This window comes from Aquarana catesbeiana, linkage group LG06 (assembly GCF_042186555.1).
Source record: "Aquarana catesbeiana isolate 2022-GZ linkage group LG06, ASM4218655v1, whole genome shotgun sequence".
NCBI classification, from domain to species: Eukaryota; Metazoa; Chordata; class Amphibia; order Anura; family Ranidae; genus Aquarana; species Aquarana catesbeiana.
Window position 1 is genome coordinate 87,462,950 of NC_133329.1, and position 15,130 is coordinate 87,478,079.

At 44.4% G+C, this 15,130-nt stretch overlaps 1 protein-coding gene across 3 annotated transcripts in view; it reads left to right on the forward strand.

The window, feature by feature from the left end:
• Window positions 1-689: 689 nt before the first annotated feature.
• Window positions 690-15,130, forward strand: part of LOC141148722 (melanin-concentrating hormone receptor 1-like) — a 54,978-nt gene continuing 40,537 nt past the window's right edge. The window contains exons 1-3 of one of the 3 annotated variants that reach the window (XR_012245246.1): window positions 692-1,351; window positions 8,421-8,517; window positions 8,789-11,261. Coding sequence is in view for 2 of the 3 variants with exons in the window: in XM_073636406.1 (XP_073492507.1) it covers window positions 8,433-8,517 (85 nt within the window). In the remaining variant the exon portion in view is untranslated. Of the gene's footprint in view, window positions 1,352-8,420; window positions 8,518-8,788; window positions 11,262-15,130 lie in introns of those variants that run through there. The other 2 variants (XM_073636406.1, XM_073636407.1) reach the window with 2 other exon arrangements.

Below are 15,130 nucleotides of genomic sequence, written 5' to 3' on the forward strand. Positions count from 1 at the left end.
GTGCCACCTAATCAGTGCCCATAAGTGCCGCCTCATCAGTGCCCACCAGTGCCGCCTATCTGTGCCCACCAGTGCCGCCTATCTGTGCCCAGCAGTGCAACCCATCAGTGCTCATCAGTGCCGCATATCAGTGCCCATAAGTGCGGCATATTCGTGCCGCCTCATCAGTGCCACCTAATCAGTGCCCACCAGTGCCGCCTCATCAGTGCCCACCAGTGCCGCCTATCTGTGCCCACCAGTGCTGCCTATCTGTGCCCAGCAGTGCAACCCATCAGTGCTCATCAGTGCCACATATCAGTGCCCATAAGTGCGGCATATTCGTGCCTCCTCATCAGTGTCACCTAATCAGTGCGAATCAGTGACACCTCATCAGTGCCCATCGGTGAAGGAGAAAAATTACTTATTCACAAAATTTACTGACAGAAACTAAGAAAAACTTTTTTTTTTATTCAAAATTTTTGGTCTTTTTTTCCCAAAAAAAAAAAAAGATTAAATACCACCAAAAGAAAGCTCTATTTGTGTGAAGAAAATGATAACGATTTCATATGTTTACAGTGTAGCATGACCGCGCAATTGTCATTCAAAGTGTGACAGCGCTGAAAGCTGACAAACGACCTGGGCAGGCAGGGGGAGAAAGTGCCCGGTATTGAGGTGGTTAAATAATGATGCCTTTCTTCTCCGCTGGGCAATCATATCATGCACCCACCACACACACTGCTGCATCAGCGACGTCCGTCACTCGGTAGCGATACGCGGGGAGTGTGCGTGTGAGAGGAGCTTTTCGTTTTTTTTTCCGTGTGGCTGCAGGGCTGTGCGCCCTCATTGGCTGCCTGGCTCTCCCACCGCACAGGATAACTGAGATTCTCCTTGGTGTGCTCAGTCCTTGTCGTGATTGGAAGGGGCCGCCACATTCATTCAAAGAGCAGGCAGCATCATCCGCACACAAGATGAATTCTGAGCTTGAGTTTACTTTGCTGCGTCCTTTCATCAATAGAGGAGAAAGAGGATGTAGACGGGAGCAGCGCCTGGATGTCTCAGGTCTAAAATTTTCAGAGTCCTCTGCCTGCTAAGGATCAGATACTGAAATTCAATTTCATGTCCCTGTGCTAAAAAAAAAAAAAAAAAAAGCGCCCAGCTACGGTAAAGGTTTGGGAGCTGCGTGAAGATCGAAGGGGGATCTGGCTCTCCAGCAAACGGGGGGTTAAAGGCGATCGGATTCAGAGATTACTAATGAACGGCAAGAGCTGTGTTCATCAACAAAAAGAACGACTGAGGGACCGGAGGTAGGCTGTGGCTGTGGGTGACTGCAATCCTGTTTTTCGGGGATGCAAACTTCAACTGACTTGTACAGGTATTTATATAATAAAAATGATGCAGATCTAAATCAAATCACTAAAACTTCATGTTATCTTCATTTCAAAAGTTATTTTGCATTTTTTTTTTTTTTTTGTTTAAATATCTGCAGCTTTTATTAAAATAATCCCTGCCACAAGGTTCCTTGTTCAGGCACTTCCTGTTTCAGGGTGACAACGCTCTGTCCCCGTCTCCCAATTGTACTCCTGTGTTGTCAGCTTGTCACGCGCTCTCATGGGCATGGGCTAGGAAGCTGCCCCTGAGCAATGATATGCATAATCCAGCTGGTTTGTCCCATTTTTTTTTTTTGCTGTGGCTTGTATCTGTTGGACTTTTTCCAAATAAAGGCTATATTCCGGAGTGCGGCTGTCCAGAACTTCCTTTGTGCCCCCTGAGCAATGATGTACAGTGCATGAAGGCAGGAAGCTGTTGAAAAGAGGCTGCGAGAGATCAGCAGCACCGAGATGCAAAACAAAAACCTAGCTCCCAACTTTCCCTGATTTCAAGGGACTGTCCCTGATTTGGAGCAATGCCCCTCCTCATTTGTCCCTCATTTTGGTCTGATCTATATAGACAGGGGTGGACTGATAACTCATGGGGCCCCCGGACAATAGGAGATTATGGGGCCCCCAGGCAATCAGAGATTATGGGGCCACACAGTATACACACACACATTTATACAATCACACAGTATACACATACATGTACACACAGTATACACAGACAGATGTAAAAAAAACACAGATTTTTACATACTGTCCCTGGTTTTACTGACGCTGGCAACCCTGATGGGGCCCCCTAGTGGCCCAGGGCCCTTGGGCAGTGCCCGAGTGGCTCAATGGTCAGTCCGCCCCTGTATATAGATGTATATAAAATGCACTTTTTATCTATCAAAAAGTGTTGTTCAGCACTAAACCTTTCATCTGATGTTCTAAATTGCTGCGTTTGTAAATTCCAAAAGTCAGTGGTGTAGTGGGTAGCACTCTCACCTAGCAATAAAAAGGGTCGCTGATTCAAATCCCAACCACGACACTACCTGCCTGGAGTTTGCATGTTCTCCCTGTGCCTGTGTGGGTTTCCTCCGGGTACTCCGGTTTCCTCCCACATTCCAAAGACATGCTGGTAGGTTAATTGGCTTCTGTCTAAATTGGCCCTAATATGTATGAATGTGAGTTAGGGACCTTGGATTGTAAGCTCCTTGAGGGTAGGGACAAATGTACAATGTACAGTAAAACCTTGGTTTGCGAGCTTAATTCATTCCAGAAACATGCTTGTAATCCAAAGCACTTGTATATCAAAGCATTTTTTTTACAGGGTATAAAAGAGAAGAGAGGCACCTCTAAGGGTCCTTTCACACTGGGGCAGACGGCAGCGTCGGCGGTAAAGCGCCGCTATTGTAAGCGGCGCTTTACCGTCGGTATGCGGCCGCTAGCAGGGCGGTTTTACCCCCGGCTAGCGGCCGAGAAATGGTTAAAAAACACCGCAAAGCGCCTCTGCAGAGGCGCTTTGCCGGCGTTATAGCCGTCCCATTGATTTCAATGGGCAGGAGCAGTGAAGGAGCGGTATACACTCCGCTCCTTCACTGCTCCGAAGATGCTGCTAGCAGGACTTTTTTTACCGTCCTGCCAGCGCATCGCTCCAGTGTGAAAGCCCTCAGGGCTTTCACACTGGAATGAAAGCAGCGGCACTTTCGGGTCAGTTTGCAGGCGCTATTATTAGCGCAATAGCGCCTGCAAACCCCCCCCAGTGTGAAAGGACCCTTAGTGTAGCAATAAGTTGCTAAATGTTGTACCTTCATTGAATGTAACCATATTGCTACACTTAGAGGCTCCTCTCTTCTTTTTTATACTCAGCTGTGACATGACGCTACTCTTATATCAAGACATCGCTTGTATATCAAGGCAAAATTTATTAAAACATTTTGCTTGTCCTGCAAAACGCTCTCAAACCAAGCTTTTACTGTATATGTAAAGCGCTGTGTAAATTGACGGCGCTATAAAAGTACCTTAAATAATAATAATCTTGTTTTTTTGTACAAGTCTCCTTTAAGGGGGCGTGGTAAGGGGTGTGTCCTATGCCTGAATACTTTTGCTGATAGGTGTCCCTCGTTCCCATCTCAAAAAGTTCGGAGGTGTGCAAAAAGGATGGAGAAAGGTTAAAACAGTATTTTATTTAAAAAAAAAAAAAAAAAGACAATTGGTTTTTGACACAGTGCTTTAGTAAATAAATGTCATCTAGTTGGGCTTTAGATCTATCTATAAGCCCAGGTTCACACTGAGCTGCAGGAATGAAGCCGTGCGATTTCAGTGGAACTCGCACGATTTCACTCCCGCGTGGCAGTCCCGATTTCGGCGGCGATTTCACAGACATTAGTAAGGGGTTTCTTTCAATGGAAATTGCACCCCGAAATTCCAAAAAGTATTACAGAAATGACTTTTTAAATGCAAATGCAGCGTTGCACCGATTAGGACGGTGCCATTGCCGGCAATTTCCGCCAATTTGACATGTCAAAATGCACCAATGTAAACCAGGGCTCAAGCAGTGAATGTGACTTTCCCCAAAAGTTCCATGGTGGAGAACCAATCACTGTCATTTAAATCATAGGCAGCCTGAAGATACACCTGCAAAGATTGTTTGTTGAATTTCAGATTCGTTGCTTTATAAATATGCTTCGTAAGCCCCATACACACTATTAGATTTTCTTCAGATTTTTGTCTTCAGATTTACCAAAACCATGTAGTGCAAGCGCCTGCCTGATTGCATACAAATTGAAACTCTTAAGGTTTGACCTCATATTATATGGTTTTGGTAAATCTGAAGACAAAATTCTGCAGAAAATCTAATAGTGTGTATGGGGCTTAAGTGTCATTTCTCGGGATTGAGGGAGATTTACTAAAACTGGTGAACGCAGAATCTGGTGCAGCTGTGCATAGAAACCAATCAGCTTCCAGGTTTTTATTGTCAAAGCTTAATTGAATAAGCTGAAGTCAGAAGCTGATTGGTTCCTATGCACAGCTGCACCAGATTCTGTGTGAAGCAGTTTTAGTAAATCTCCCCCATACTGTGAAGCAGGGTGGTGAAATATTGAGCTCTGTAAATACTAGTTCACTTTATTTATTTAGCTTTAATATTAAACGTGTTCTGTATGAGATATATATATATATATATATATATATATATATATATATATATATATATATAGTTTATATAGTATGTGTATATATATATATATATATATATATATAATTAGGGCTGCAATGATTTTATCGGCGAGTACAAGTACTGATACTTTCCTTCAAGTACCCGCCGATACAGAGTACCACAAATTTGTGGTGCGATATGCGTCAATAAAAAAAAATTGGTGCAAATCGCACTGCAAAGAATCGCATGCAATTTCCGTGGGTGCATAGAAGCGCCATCTAGTGGGCAGTTTAGAACTCACAAAATTCAGCAGAGGGAACGCTGTTCTAGTAAGTAGGTAGAGACAGATTAGAAGTTCAAAGCAGCAATCATTTATTGGAAAACTGAACAGACTGATGACATTAGGTAAATCGATCATAAGCCCGTGCAGGGAGATGGTAGTGTGCCAGTGAGGCACTGTGACTCGCGGGTTTCGTAGTTGACTCTGCTGAGCCTGGTGGAATGAGTGGCTGCCTCTAACCCTGGAGTACCTGGGGGCGGGCGGTGAGCCAAATAGATACTGGATCGATGGACAGAGCTGGCAACAGCCGGCTCACCCGGGAAAGACAGCTGCCATCGGGGCTCGTCACCACCGGCCGGGGGAAATGCCAGGAGTGGGCGGAAGTGCTCCACTATGGAAACAGTACTGTGCGGGCAACCAATGAGGACGTCCATCGATCCGGAAGTATCTGTTTCGGTATCGGGAGCATTTGGGCGAGTACCGATACTTGCTCAAATGCCTGGTATTGGCACCGATACCAGTATCATTATCGTTGCATCCCTAAAATATATATTTATTATACAGTATACAGGATTTATATAGCGCAACAGTTTGTGCAGTGGTTTGCAGCAGGAGGGCAGGCAGTAGTTACAATACAGAAGGAATCGGAGGGCCCTGCTCCTTCAAGCTGTTATTTATATATATATATATATATATATATATATATATATATATATATATATATATATATATATATATATATATAGATATACCTCCCAACTTTTTGAGATGGGAATGAGGGACACCTATTAGCAAAAGTATGCAGGCATAGGACACACCCCTTGCCACGCCCCCTTAAAGGAGAATTGTACAAAAAAACAAGATTGGTTAAACCCACAAGTCCTTTTTTTACCACTACTATTCCTTTATATTGGCTTTTGGAATTTACAAATGCAGCAATTTAGAAATCAGATGAAAGGTTTAGTGCTGGAAAACACTTTTTGATAGATAAAAAGTGCATTTTATATACATCTATATAGATCAGATCAAAAATGAGGGACAAATGAGGAGGAAAGAGGGACAGAGGGACATTGCTCCAAATCAGGGACAGTCCCTCGAAATCAGGGACAGTTGGGAGCTATATCTATCTATCTATCTATCTATCTATCTATCTATCTATCTATCTATCTATCTATCTATCTATCTATCTATCTCATGACCTCATGAGCACGGCCCTCCGATATGCATACAGATTTTTTTCCTTATTGGGGTCCTCTTCTGAAAAGGTCAAACTGTGCTCGTTGCCATGTAGACATATAGAATGCTGTGTCTAAATCAACACTGCAATGTCAAACATAGAGAACTCAGCTGCGGGCAAGCAGCAAAGTACAAGGAAAATCTGAACCTTTCCCTCTGGTCATAATAGACATCCACAGATGTAGCACAGCAATCATTGTTACCCTCCGTTTTGTACTAGTTGAGTCACTGTAGTGTGTGTCTCAATGCTTCACTGGCTACATGCTTGCTTTAAATCGGTGATTCACCAACTAAAAAAAAAAGTCAATATCTAGAAGTCAGGCAAAGAAATTGGACCATGTAAAACAAGTCAGCAGTTGTGGCTCGTATACTTGTAGCACGTTAGGTTCAGCATAAGAAATGCAAGGTTTTTGATCAATGTTGCCAGAAAATGGAGAAAATGGAGAAGTGGAATTGTTCCACTATCTGGCAGTGCTTTGTGTGTATGGGGGGGGGGGGGGGGGTACCTAATCTTCTCAGTAAAGTTAGTAATTAGTATTTACGGAATAAGTGTTTGTGAAAAATTCAATACAAGGGGGAATTCAAAATTCAAATGCACCAATTTGCTAAGTCAATGATTAACTGCATTAAACATTTTGTGGCGCTTCTGATTTTTGGTGCATTGGCAGCCCATTGATTTGAAAGCACCATAACACACATGCATAAAAGTGGTTGTAAACCTCTTACATGAAATGTGAACAAAACATATCCCTCTATACTTGTCTCAATCCAATGTACTATGCATCATTTTTGTCTGCTGCCTCCTCTCTCTGCTATCTGTACGAGTCACTGTCAGTCACCGGCTCTCTGCTCTGCCCCCCCCCCCCTCGCTCACTGGAGTGCTGGATTATGGAGCGGCTGGCTCAGGCTCTCAGCGGCTTGCTGAGAGGCTGAGCCTGGTGACGGTTCAGACATGTAGGCGGATCCCGACTTCATCGTCATCATCTTGCCTGAACCTGGACCGGCTCTGTGACATCAGCCGACAGTGGGCTTCAGCCCGCTGTCTGTAGAACAGAGGTCACAGGAGTGCAGAACGATTCAAGCGCCCGGCCCCTTTTTCGGGCGTCAAGCGCTTGAATTACAGCAGCGGGGTATTTTTTTTAAGCATCTGATTAGAGCCATAGGTGTCAAAGAAGGTGAACAGCGAGCGCCATGGTGGGCGCTCATAGTTCACTCAACTGTGTGATGAATATTCGCTTTCCTAACACTGAACCGCCTCTCCGCCAATCAGGTGCTCGGGTCTGGTACCTGTCACCTGATTGGTTGAAATGACAGGTGCTGTGATTGGACGCCTATCAGACGCCCCATCATAGCAGAGGACGGGAAGAGGACGGGAGAAGACATCGAGGAGCGTGGAGGACACCGCCACCATGACCCGCTGCCCCACCGAGACAGGGTAAATGCCGGGGGCGGGGGCACACTGGCATTTGATGGGTACAGTGATGGCAATTGATGGGCACAGTGGCAGTGTTTGATGGGTACAGTGGCTGCGTTTGATGGCACAGTGGCAGTGTTTGATGGGCACAGTAGCTGAAACTGATGGGCACAGTGGCTGCGTTTGATGGCACAGTGGCAGCAATTGATGGGCACAGTAGCTGCTTTTGATGGGCACAGTGGCTGCACAGTGGCTGCATTTGATGGGCACAGTGGCTGCGTTTGATGGGCACAGTGGCTGCGTTTGATGGGCACAGTGGCAGCAATTGATAGGCAAAGTAGCTGCGTTTGATAGGTACAGTGGCTGCGTCTGGCACAGTGGCTACATTTGATGGCACAGTGGCAGCAATTAATGGGCACAGTAGCTGCGTTTGATGGCACAGTGGCTGCGTTTGATGGCACAGTGGCAGCAATTGATGTGCACAGTGGCTGTGTTTGATGGGCACAGTGGCTGCGTTTGAAGGGCACAGTGGCTGCGCTTGATGGGCACAGTGGTGGCAATTGATGGGTACAGTAGCTGCATTTGATGGCGCAGTGGCTGCATTTGATGGGCACAGTGGCGACAATTGATGGGTACAGTAGCTGCATTTGATGGGCACAGTGGCTGCAATTGATGTTTTTTTTTCAGAATTTTTCAGTTTGTTTGCGCCCCCCCCCCCCCCCCCAAAAGGTTTGAGCACCAGCCGCCACTGTGTTTTGTAGTCCAGCAAACAGGGCTGACAATGCTGCAGTGTCATCAGTTCACTACACAAAGATAGGAGCTCATTGGATTTCTGGCAGATCAACAGGAAGAAATCAGTTTTTTTTGCCAATATACTGTATTGTACTGTAAGAAAAAAATGGAAACCAACAAATCCAATTTCTTGCTGTAACTGATATGATGCTTATTACCAAATACAGTCTGGCCATACTAATATGGACATTTCTTTTCCGCCAGGGCTCCAAGAACATGGCAGAGATTGACAACAGGATGCGTTTGGGCCTCTGTGATTGTAATGACTCCAATCTGACTGGTACCGGGTCTCCTTCTGCAGGTACCTTGCAATAAAAACTTTGTTTAATTTCTTTATTTATTATAGTAAGGAATAAAATAACATCAAAAAGTAAAGTTTTTAGTTATTGAAATCTGAAATATAACATTTGACTATTTCACATTTTTATTCCAAGACAGCAGGTAAGACATTAACCTCATTTTTTCAACAACAAAAAAAATGGTTACAGAGTTCAATAGCTCAACAGACATTTACATACATTTGAATGAGTCAGAGCAGTAACTCTTCCCCCTTCCTTGCCTGCTCTGTTTAGGTGGTCTCGGGGGAGTTTCATTCAGAGAGAGAGAGAGAGAGAGAGAGAGGAACTGAAAGCAAACAAGCTTCTACTGTACTCTGTCCCGGAGGCAGTGGCCCTTTGCATCACCAGACAAATGTAGGCTCTAAAGAGAGACAAGGAACCCAAAAAGCTGCCCAGGATTTACCAGGATACATGCACTTTGCTGTGGACAACTCCAAGGTTACGACCTTCAAAAACACCTAGACTGGCAACATCTGACAGCAAAGTAATGAGATACAAAATCTAAACAAAAGATCTTGGTCTAGACAGGCAAGAGGTCTGGGCTGCCGGTAGTGACTCCTTCCCCTAACTGGCCATGCTCTGTTTAGGAAAGCTTACAGTGGGGGTTTAATAAAATAGAAAGAGTCTGAAAGCAGTTTTCTAAGTCAATTGTCCGGTTCAATAGAAACCGGCAGCCGGTGTGACAGAAGCCAGCCGAATGTCCGAAGGGGCATGACCAAAAAAGGTCTGCCGATCGGCATCCGGTGTGTTCTGGTGGCCCCTGTCAGAACACAATAGCTCAGCGGGGAGATCACTGTACTAACATCAGATTGTTAGTACAGGATCTCCTCCCAAGCTCTTCAGTTTTTTTTCATTCAGCCTTCTGAGTTGAATGAAAAAAAAAACTGATAGAGCGTACTAGGTTTAAATTGAACTTAGTAGGTGTTTGTGTGTACTGTATATGCATGTGAGATAGGCTGCCTAAATTGTAAGCTCCTTGAGGGCAGGGATCAAGGCGAATGTACAGTATGAAAAGTGCTTCATGAATTGTCAGCCCTATGTGACTGCTTGTAATAAATAAGATTGTTTTTTCCTAACAATAAAAGGTCTGTTTATGATATTATACTGTTGCATTTTAAGAGCTTATTTGGGGAGACTTGGCATGTTACTAACAGGCCACCTAAATTTTATTGCTGGGGCTTTATTTAAACAATAAGACTTTATTCATTTTCAAACAACTGACAGACAAGACAAGAAAAAAAGCCTAATCAAGGTGGTTCCAGAGAAAAATAAAAGAGTAGTACAATAGTTATTGTACGAATCCAGTCCAAAGTAGCCTGGGGACTTACATACAAAAGAGCCACCAAAGAAAAACAACTACAGGCAAAAAGTACATGTAACAATATATGTGAACCAAAATAATATAAAAAAAACAGGAAACATATTATAGCCATACAGTCTGCTTCATAATTGGAGGTCAGAAACCAAGTAGGATGGTAAGTGTTGTCAGTAGGAGGTCACGGAGGTCCCAGCAAGGGTCAGCAAGCAGCAGCCAGTATTGACTGTAGTCTGTAAATGAAAAAGACGGTTCTCCCGGAAAAAACAAAATACAAAAATAAAAAAACGAGAACCAAAAGGGAAATGTTACTTTGAGGCTTTGAGGCAGAGAGGTGATAAACCCTCAACACCCCCAGGAGGACAGTGGTAGGTGTTGTCAGTAGGTGTGTCACGGAGGTCTCAGCAAGGGTCAGCACTTGGCAAGCATCAGCTGGTATGGACTGTAAATGAAAAAGATAGTTCTGGAAAAAACAAAATCACAAAAATGAAAAAAGGAGAATTTAAAAAGGGAAAGGCTACTTCGAGGGGGAGAGGTGATAAACCCTCAAAACCCCCAGGAGGACAGTGGACCGCAAATTAAATAAGCACCTGTCCTCAAGAGGCTAAGGAGGAGAAAGGGAGAGAAGAGAGAGAGAGCAAAAGGAAGGGCAGAATAATGCCGCATACACACGAGTGGACTTTACGGCAGACTTTGCCCGGCGGACGGGATTTGGTCGGACAATTCGATCGTGTGTGGGCTCCAGCGGACTTTGTTTTCTCAAAAGTTGGACGGACTTAGATTTGAAACGTGTTTTAAATTAATCCGTCGAAATCGAGTCCGGTCGAAAAGTCCGCTCGTCTGTATGCTAGTTCGACGGACAAAAAGCCACGCTAGGGCAGCTATTGGCTACTGGCTATGAACTTCCTTGTTTTAGTCCGGTCGTACATCATCACGTACGAATTCGACAGACTTTGGTGGATTGTGTGTAGGCAAGTCCGTTCATTCAGAAAGTCCGTCGTGAAGTCCGTCGAAAAGTCTGCCGAGCAAAGTCTGCCGTAAAGTCCGCTCGTGTGTATGCGGCATAAGTTGTGAGAAAAGCAAAAAAAGTGATGGGGTGCGGGCAAGGGGATCACAATCACAGCCTCAAACCTAAAAGGTCCAGAATCAAGAGAAGACGGTATGAAAACGGGGAGAGTCTGAAAAGGAAATCCAGATAGATCACATGGCCATATAAGCAGAGTATTTATCTTGATGTTGTGCTACCAGTTCCGCCAAACATTGAATGTAAGTTCAGCCATCCATTCTACAGTCGTAGGAGCATCTACAGACTTCCATTGTCTGGCATTCAGATTCCTGGCTACAATGAGGAAGAAGTGCAGGACAGAGAACCGGGAAGTAGCGAGGGAAGAGCTAGGGAGATAGGAGTATGAGCATCCACCACAGCACCATAGATGCGAAAAATGCATTCCCAAAAACCTTGGTGCACATTCCCACCAGGTGTGGAGCATGGAGCCCAATGGGTGGTACAGGAACTTTGTTTGGCTTCCAGGAACGGTTCCTAGAAAGTTCTGTCCCTGAGTCAGTCTGTTTTCTATTTTTATTAAAGAGGATCTTCACCCTAGGAAGAAAAAAATAAAAGTAAAAAATGCTGACTTTTAAGAAAAGGGCACCTGTCCAAGGATCCAGCGCTGTCCTCACCCACTCTTCAGGTCCCAGGTGCCAGCATATATAGTGTGGGAAACCGGCTGTGACTTCTTGTGGTTTCACAGCTGGCTTCCCACTGTGCATGTGCAAGCTGCGCTATGGTTTGTGAATGGTCCTGCAGCGTTCTGGGACATATAACTGGTCCCAGAAGGCCGCCAGCAAAGAGGGTAGGCTGAACTTTCCCTCAGATCCGAGCAGAAGTGAGAGCGGGTACCTGTCAAAACCAATGGAAAAGATGTAGCAGCGCTGAAAACGTGAATGAATAAGACAAATATTGACTAAGTGTAAACCAGAATGGAAGTGGTATTGCTATTCAACCCAAAACCAAACAGTGATTATTGAATAGCGAATAATGATTATTAGGATAGCTAAAACATATTAGCGTATAGGATAGCACAAGTAAGTATGGGATATTGTTCATCCGTGGTATAACTGTCCATCAAAAACAGAACTGTACATAACACAAAATACATAAACCAAGGGTTCCACTTTAAGGCCTCATTCACAGAGTTTGAAAAAAACACATTTACAACCGGTTTTTATTTACAGATTTGAATGCAGCTGCATTGTTTTCAATGGAGAAATTCACACAGCTGCGTCAACATGCACCGCGTTCACATCAATAACACAAAATCCAAAAATCTGCATCTGAAGACATGCGTATACACATATACCATTGAGAAAAATACAAATAGGAATATTTTTACGCATTAAAAATGGATCTATTTACTGATCATTTATGCAGGAACTTTTGTCTCTTGCCTAATGACCAGTAACATTTTTATGACAGTGTTACGGCCATGCGAACGAGGCCTAAATTCCTCCTTTTATGAATTTAAGCTTCAATCTTTTATTTCCGGAGAGTTTTTTTAAAGTTAACATTGAAAGAAGAGAGACATTGTAAAGGAATAAAGACTTAATTCCAGTGACAAGATATAGTGGGGACTGCAGCTCTGGGAGTCTTTAAGGCAATTTCGTATCAGACTAGCTGAGACTTAGACCCCTTTCACACTGGGGCGGTTTGCAGGCGGTATTGCGCTAAAAATACCGCCTGCAAACCGCCCCTAAACAGCCTCCGCTGTTTGTTCAGTGTGAAAGCCCGAGGGCTTTCACACTGAAGCGGTGCGCAGGCAGGGCGGTGAAAAAAGTCCTGCAAACCGCTTTTTTGGAGCGGTGAAGGAGCGGTGTATTCACCGCTCCTTCACCGCTCCTGCCCATTGAAATCAATGTGACAGCGCGGCTATACTGCGGCAATACTGCGGCTATAGCCACGCTGTACGAGGGATTTTAACCCTTTTTCGGCCGCCATCGGGGGTTAAAACGCTAGCGGCCGAATACCGCTGCAAGAACGACGGTACAGCAGCGCTAAAAATAGCGCTGTTGTACCGCCGACGCCCCCACCGCCCCAGTGTGAAAGGGGCCTTACAGTGGGGCAAAAAAGTATTTAGTCAGCCACCAATTGTGCAAGTTTTCCCACTTAAAAAGATGAGAGAGGCCTGTAATTGTCATCATAGGTATACCTCAACTATGAGAGACAAAATGTGGAAACAAATCCAGACAATCACATTGTCTGATTTTTTGAAAGAATTTATTTGTAAATTATGGTGGAAAATAAGTATTTGGTCAATATCAAAAGATCATCTCAATACTTTGTTATATATCCTTTGTTGGCAATGACAGAGGTCAAACGTTTTCTGTAATGCCACGTACACACGAGCGGACTTTACGGCAGACTTTACCCGGCGGACTGGATTTCGTCAGACAATTCGATCCTGTGTGGGCTCCAGCGGACTTTGTTTTCTCAAAAGTTGGACGGACTTAGATTTGAAACATGTTTTAAATCAATCCGTCGAAATCGAGTCCGGTCAAAAAGTCCGCTCGTCTGTATGCTAGTTCGACGGACAAAAAGCCAGGCTAGGGCAGCTATTGGCTACTGGCTATGAACTTCCTTGTTTTAGTCCGGTCGTACGTCATCACGTACGAATTCGGCGGACTTTGGTGGATTGTGTGTAGGCAAGTCCGTTCATTCAGAAAGTCCGTCATAAAGTCCGTCAAAAAGTCCGCCGGGCAAAGTCTGCCGTAAAGTCCGCTCGTGTGTACGCGGCATTAGTCTTCACAAGGTTGTCACACACTGTTGCTGGTATGTTGGCCCATTCCTCCATGCAGATCTCCTCTAGAGCAGTAGATGTAGAAACTGCAGAACACCCAGAAAAGTAGATGATGGGGTATACTACGGGTAGGTTGTGATGGTATTTTATTTGGAAGTCATTCCCGTTGGTGGCAGCAGACATATTGGTTCATTAAGCACTGCTTGTTTTACCGTTTATATGTCTCCAGGCTCTTGTCCTCGGCCCCCATTGCAGTTTTGTAGCGTGCGTTTAGCATCTAGTATCCTGGGGAGATTAAAGCTCCTCATCCAGGCTTACGTGCAACTGCTGCCGCCATCTAATTTCAGTCTCTTCTCTTCTGACCGAACCCTTCCCAGTAATAACATCTGCAATTCTAATTAACAGTCTGATAATTAATTGGCATCGCTGCAGAATAGACGCAGAGAGTAATTCGACCTAAACACAGCAGTAATGGAAACGGCCCAGATGTGGGGTGACGGGACTGGCGAGGCTTGTAGAAGGAGATGTACAAATGCTGGAGAATTGTTTGTGGTAATAGTAAATGGCCAATTATAAGCTTAAAGCGGAGTTCCAACTGTATGCAATTTTTTTTTTCTAAGATTAATATCTTTGGATTAGAACTAATATATATAATATATATAACTCACGTTTTTATGATCTTTTGCGGCTCCATTGCCGATTTGCAATCAAAAGATATCTTTTATTATTGTCTCCTGGCATTTTCCATTTTGCTTGTGAGAATGTGAAGCCCACAAGCACTATCTTCCGGGATTGGGTGCAGCTGAGCGACCAGCATGCACCGAACGTTCTCGCACATGCGCAGGAGGTACGGCTGGCAGCGACCGTCCACTTCTGACATTGCCATCAAAACGGACGGCGGAAGTGCCGCCCCGTTGTGATGGCAACGAAGCCCTCGCCGCTGCCTACTGACTCCTGGGAAATGATGACAAGCATCTCCCAGGAGCACTAGCGAGCACAGGCGCCGAGGGAAATGATGTCAGGCGCCGTGGAGAAGAAGTGGCAGAATACAAACGACGCCATAGCAACAGTGATGAAGGGGTGAGTAAAAAAAAAAAACATTTCCAAATGTTTTTCCTGATGCATAATGCTGTTGATTTCTGCAAAGTTTATTTTTTGGGTGGAACTCCGCTTTAATATAAGGTTAGGGCTTGGCAAATACCTGGGAGGTTGGCAAGAAATAGGGAGGAATAGGGAAATAGGGAGAAAGCAAATCACAAAATACACTGCTTGCTTTTTAGTTTTTATGTTGTTTTTTTGTCTTCTTTGACCACCCGGGATTCACCTGGGATTCATGTGGGTTCATCAAGCATCAGAATAGAAGGTGTACAGACCTACATGACTATGTGAATGTACAATGTATATTTAAAGTGCTGCATTAATTGACGGTGCTATATACAGTAAGTACCTGATATAAATAATACAAAT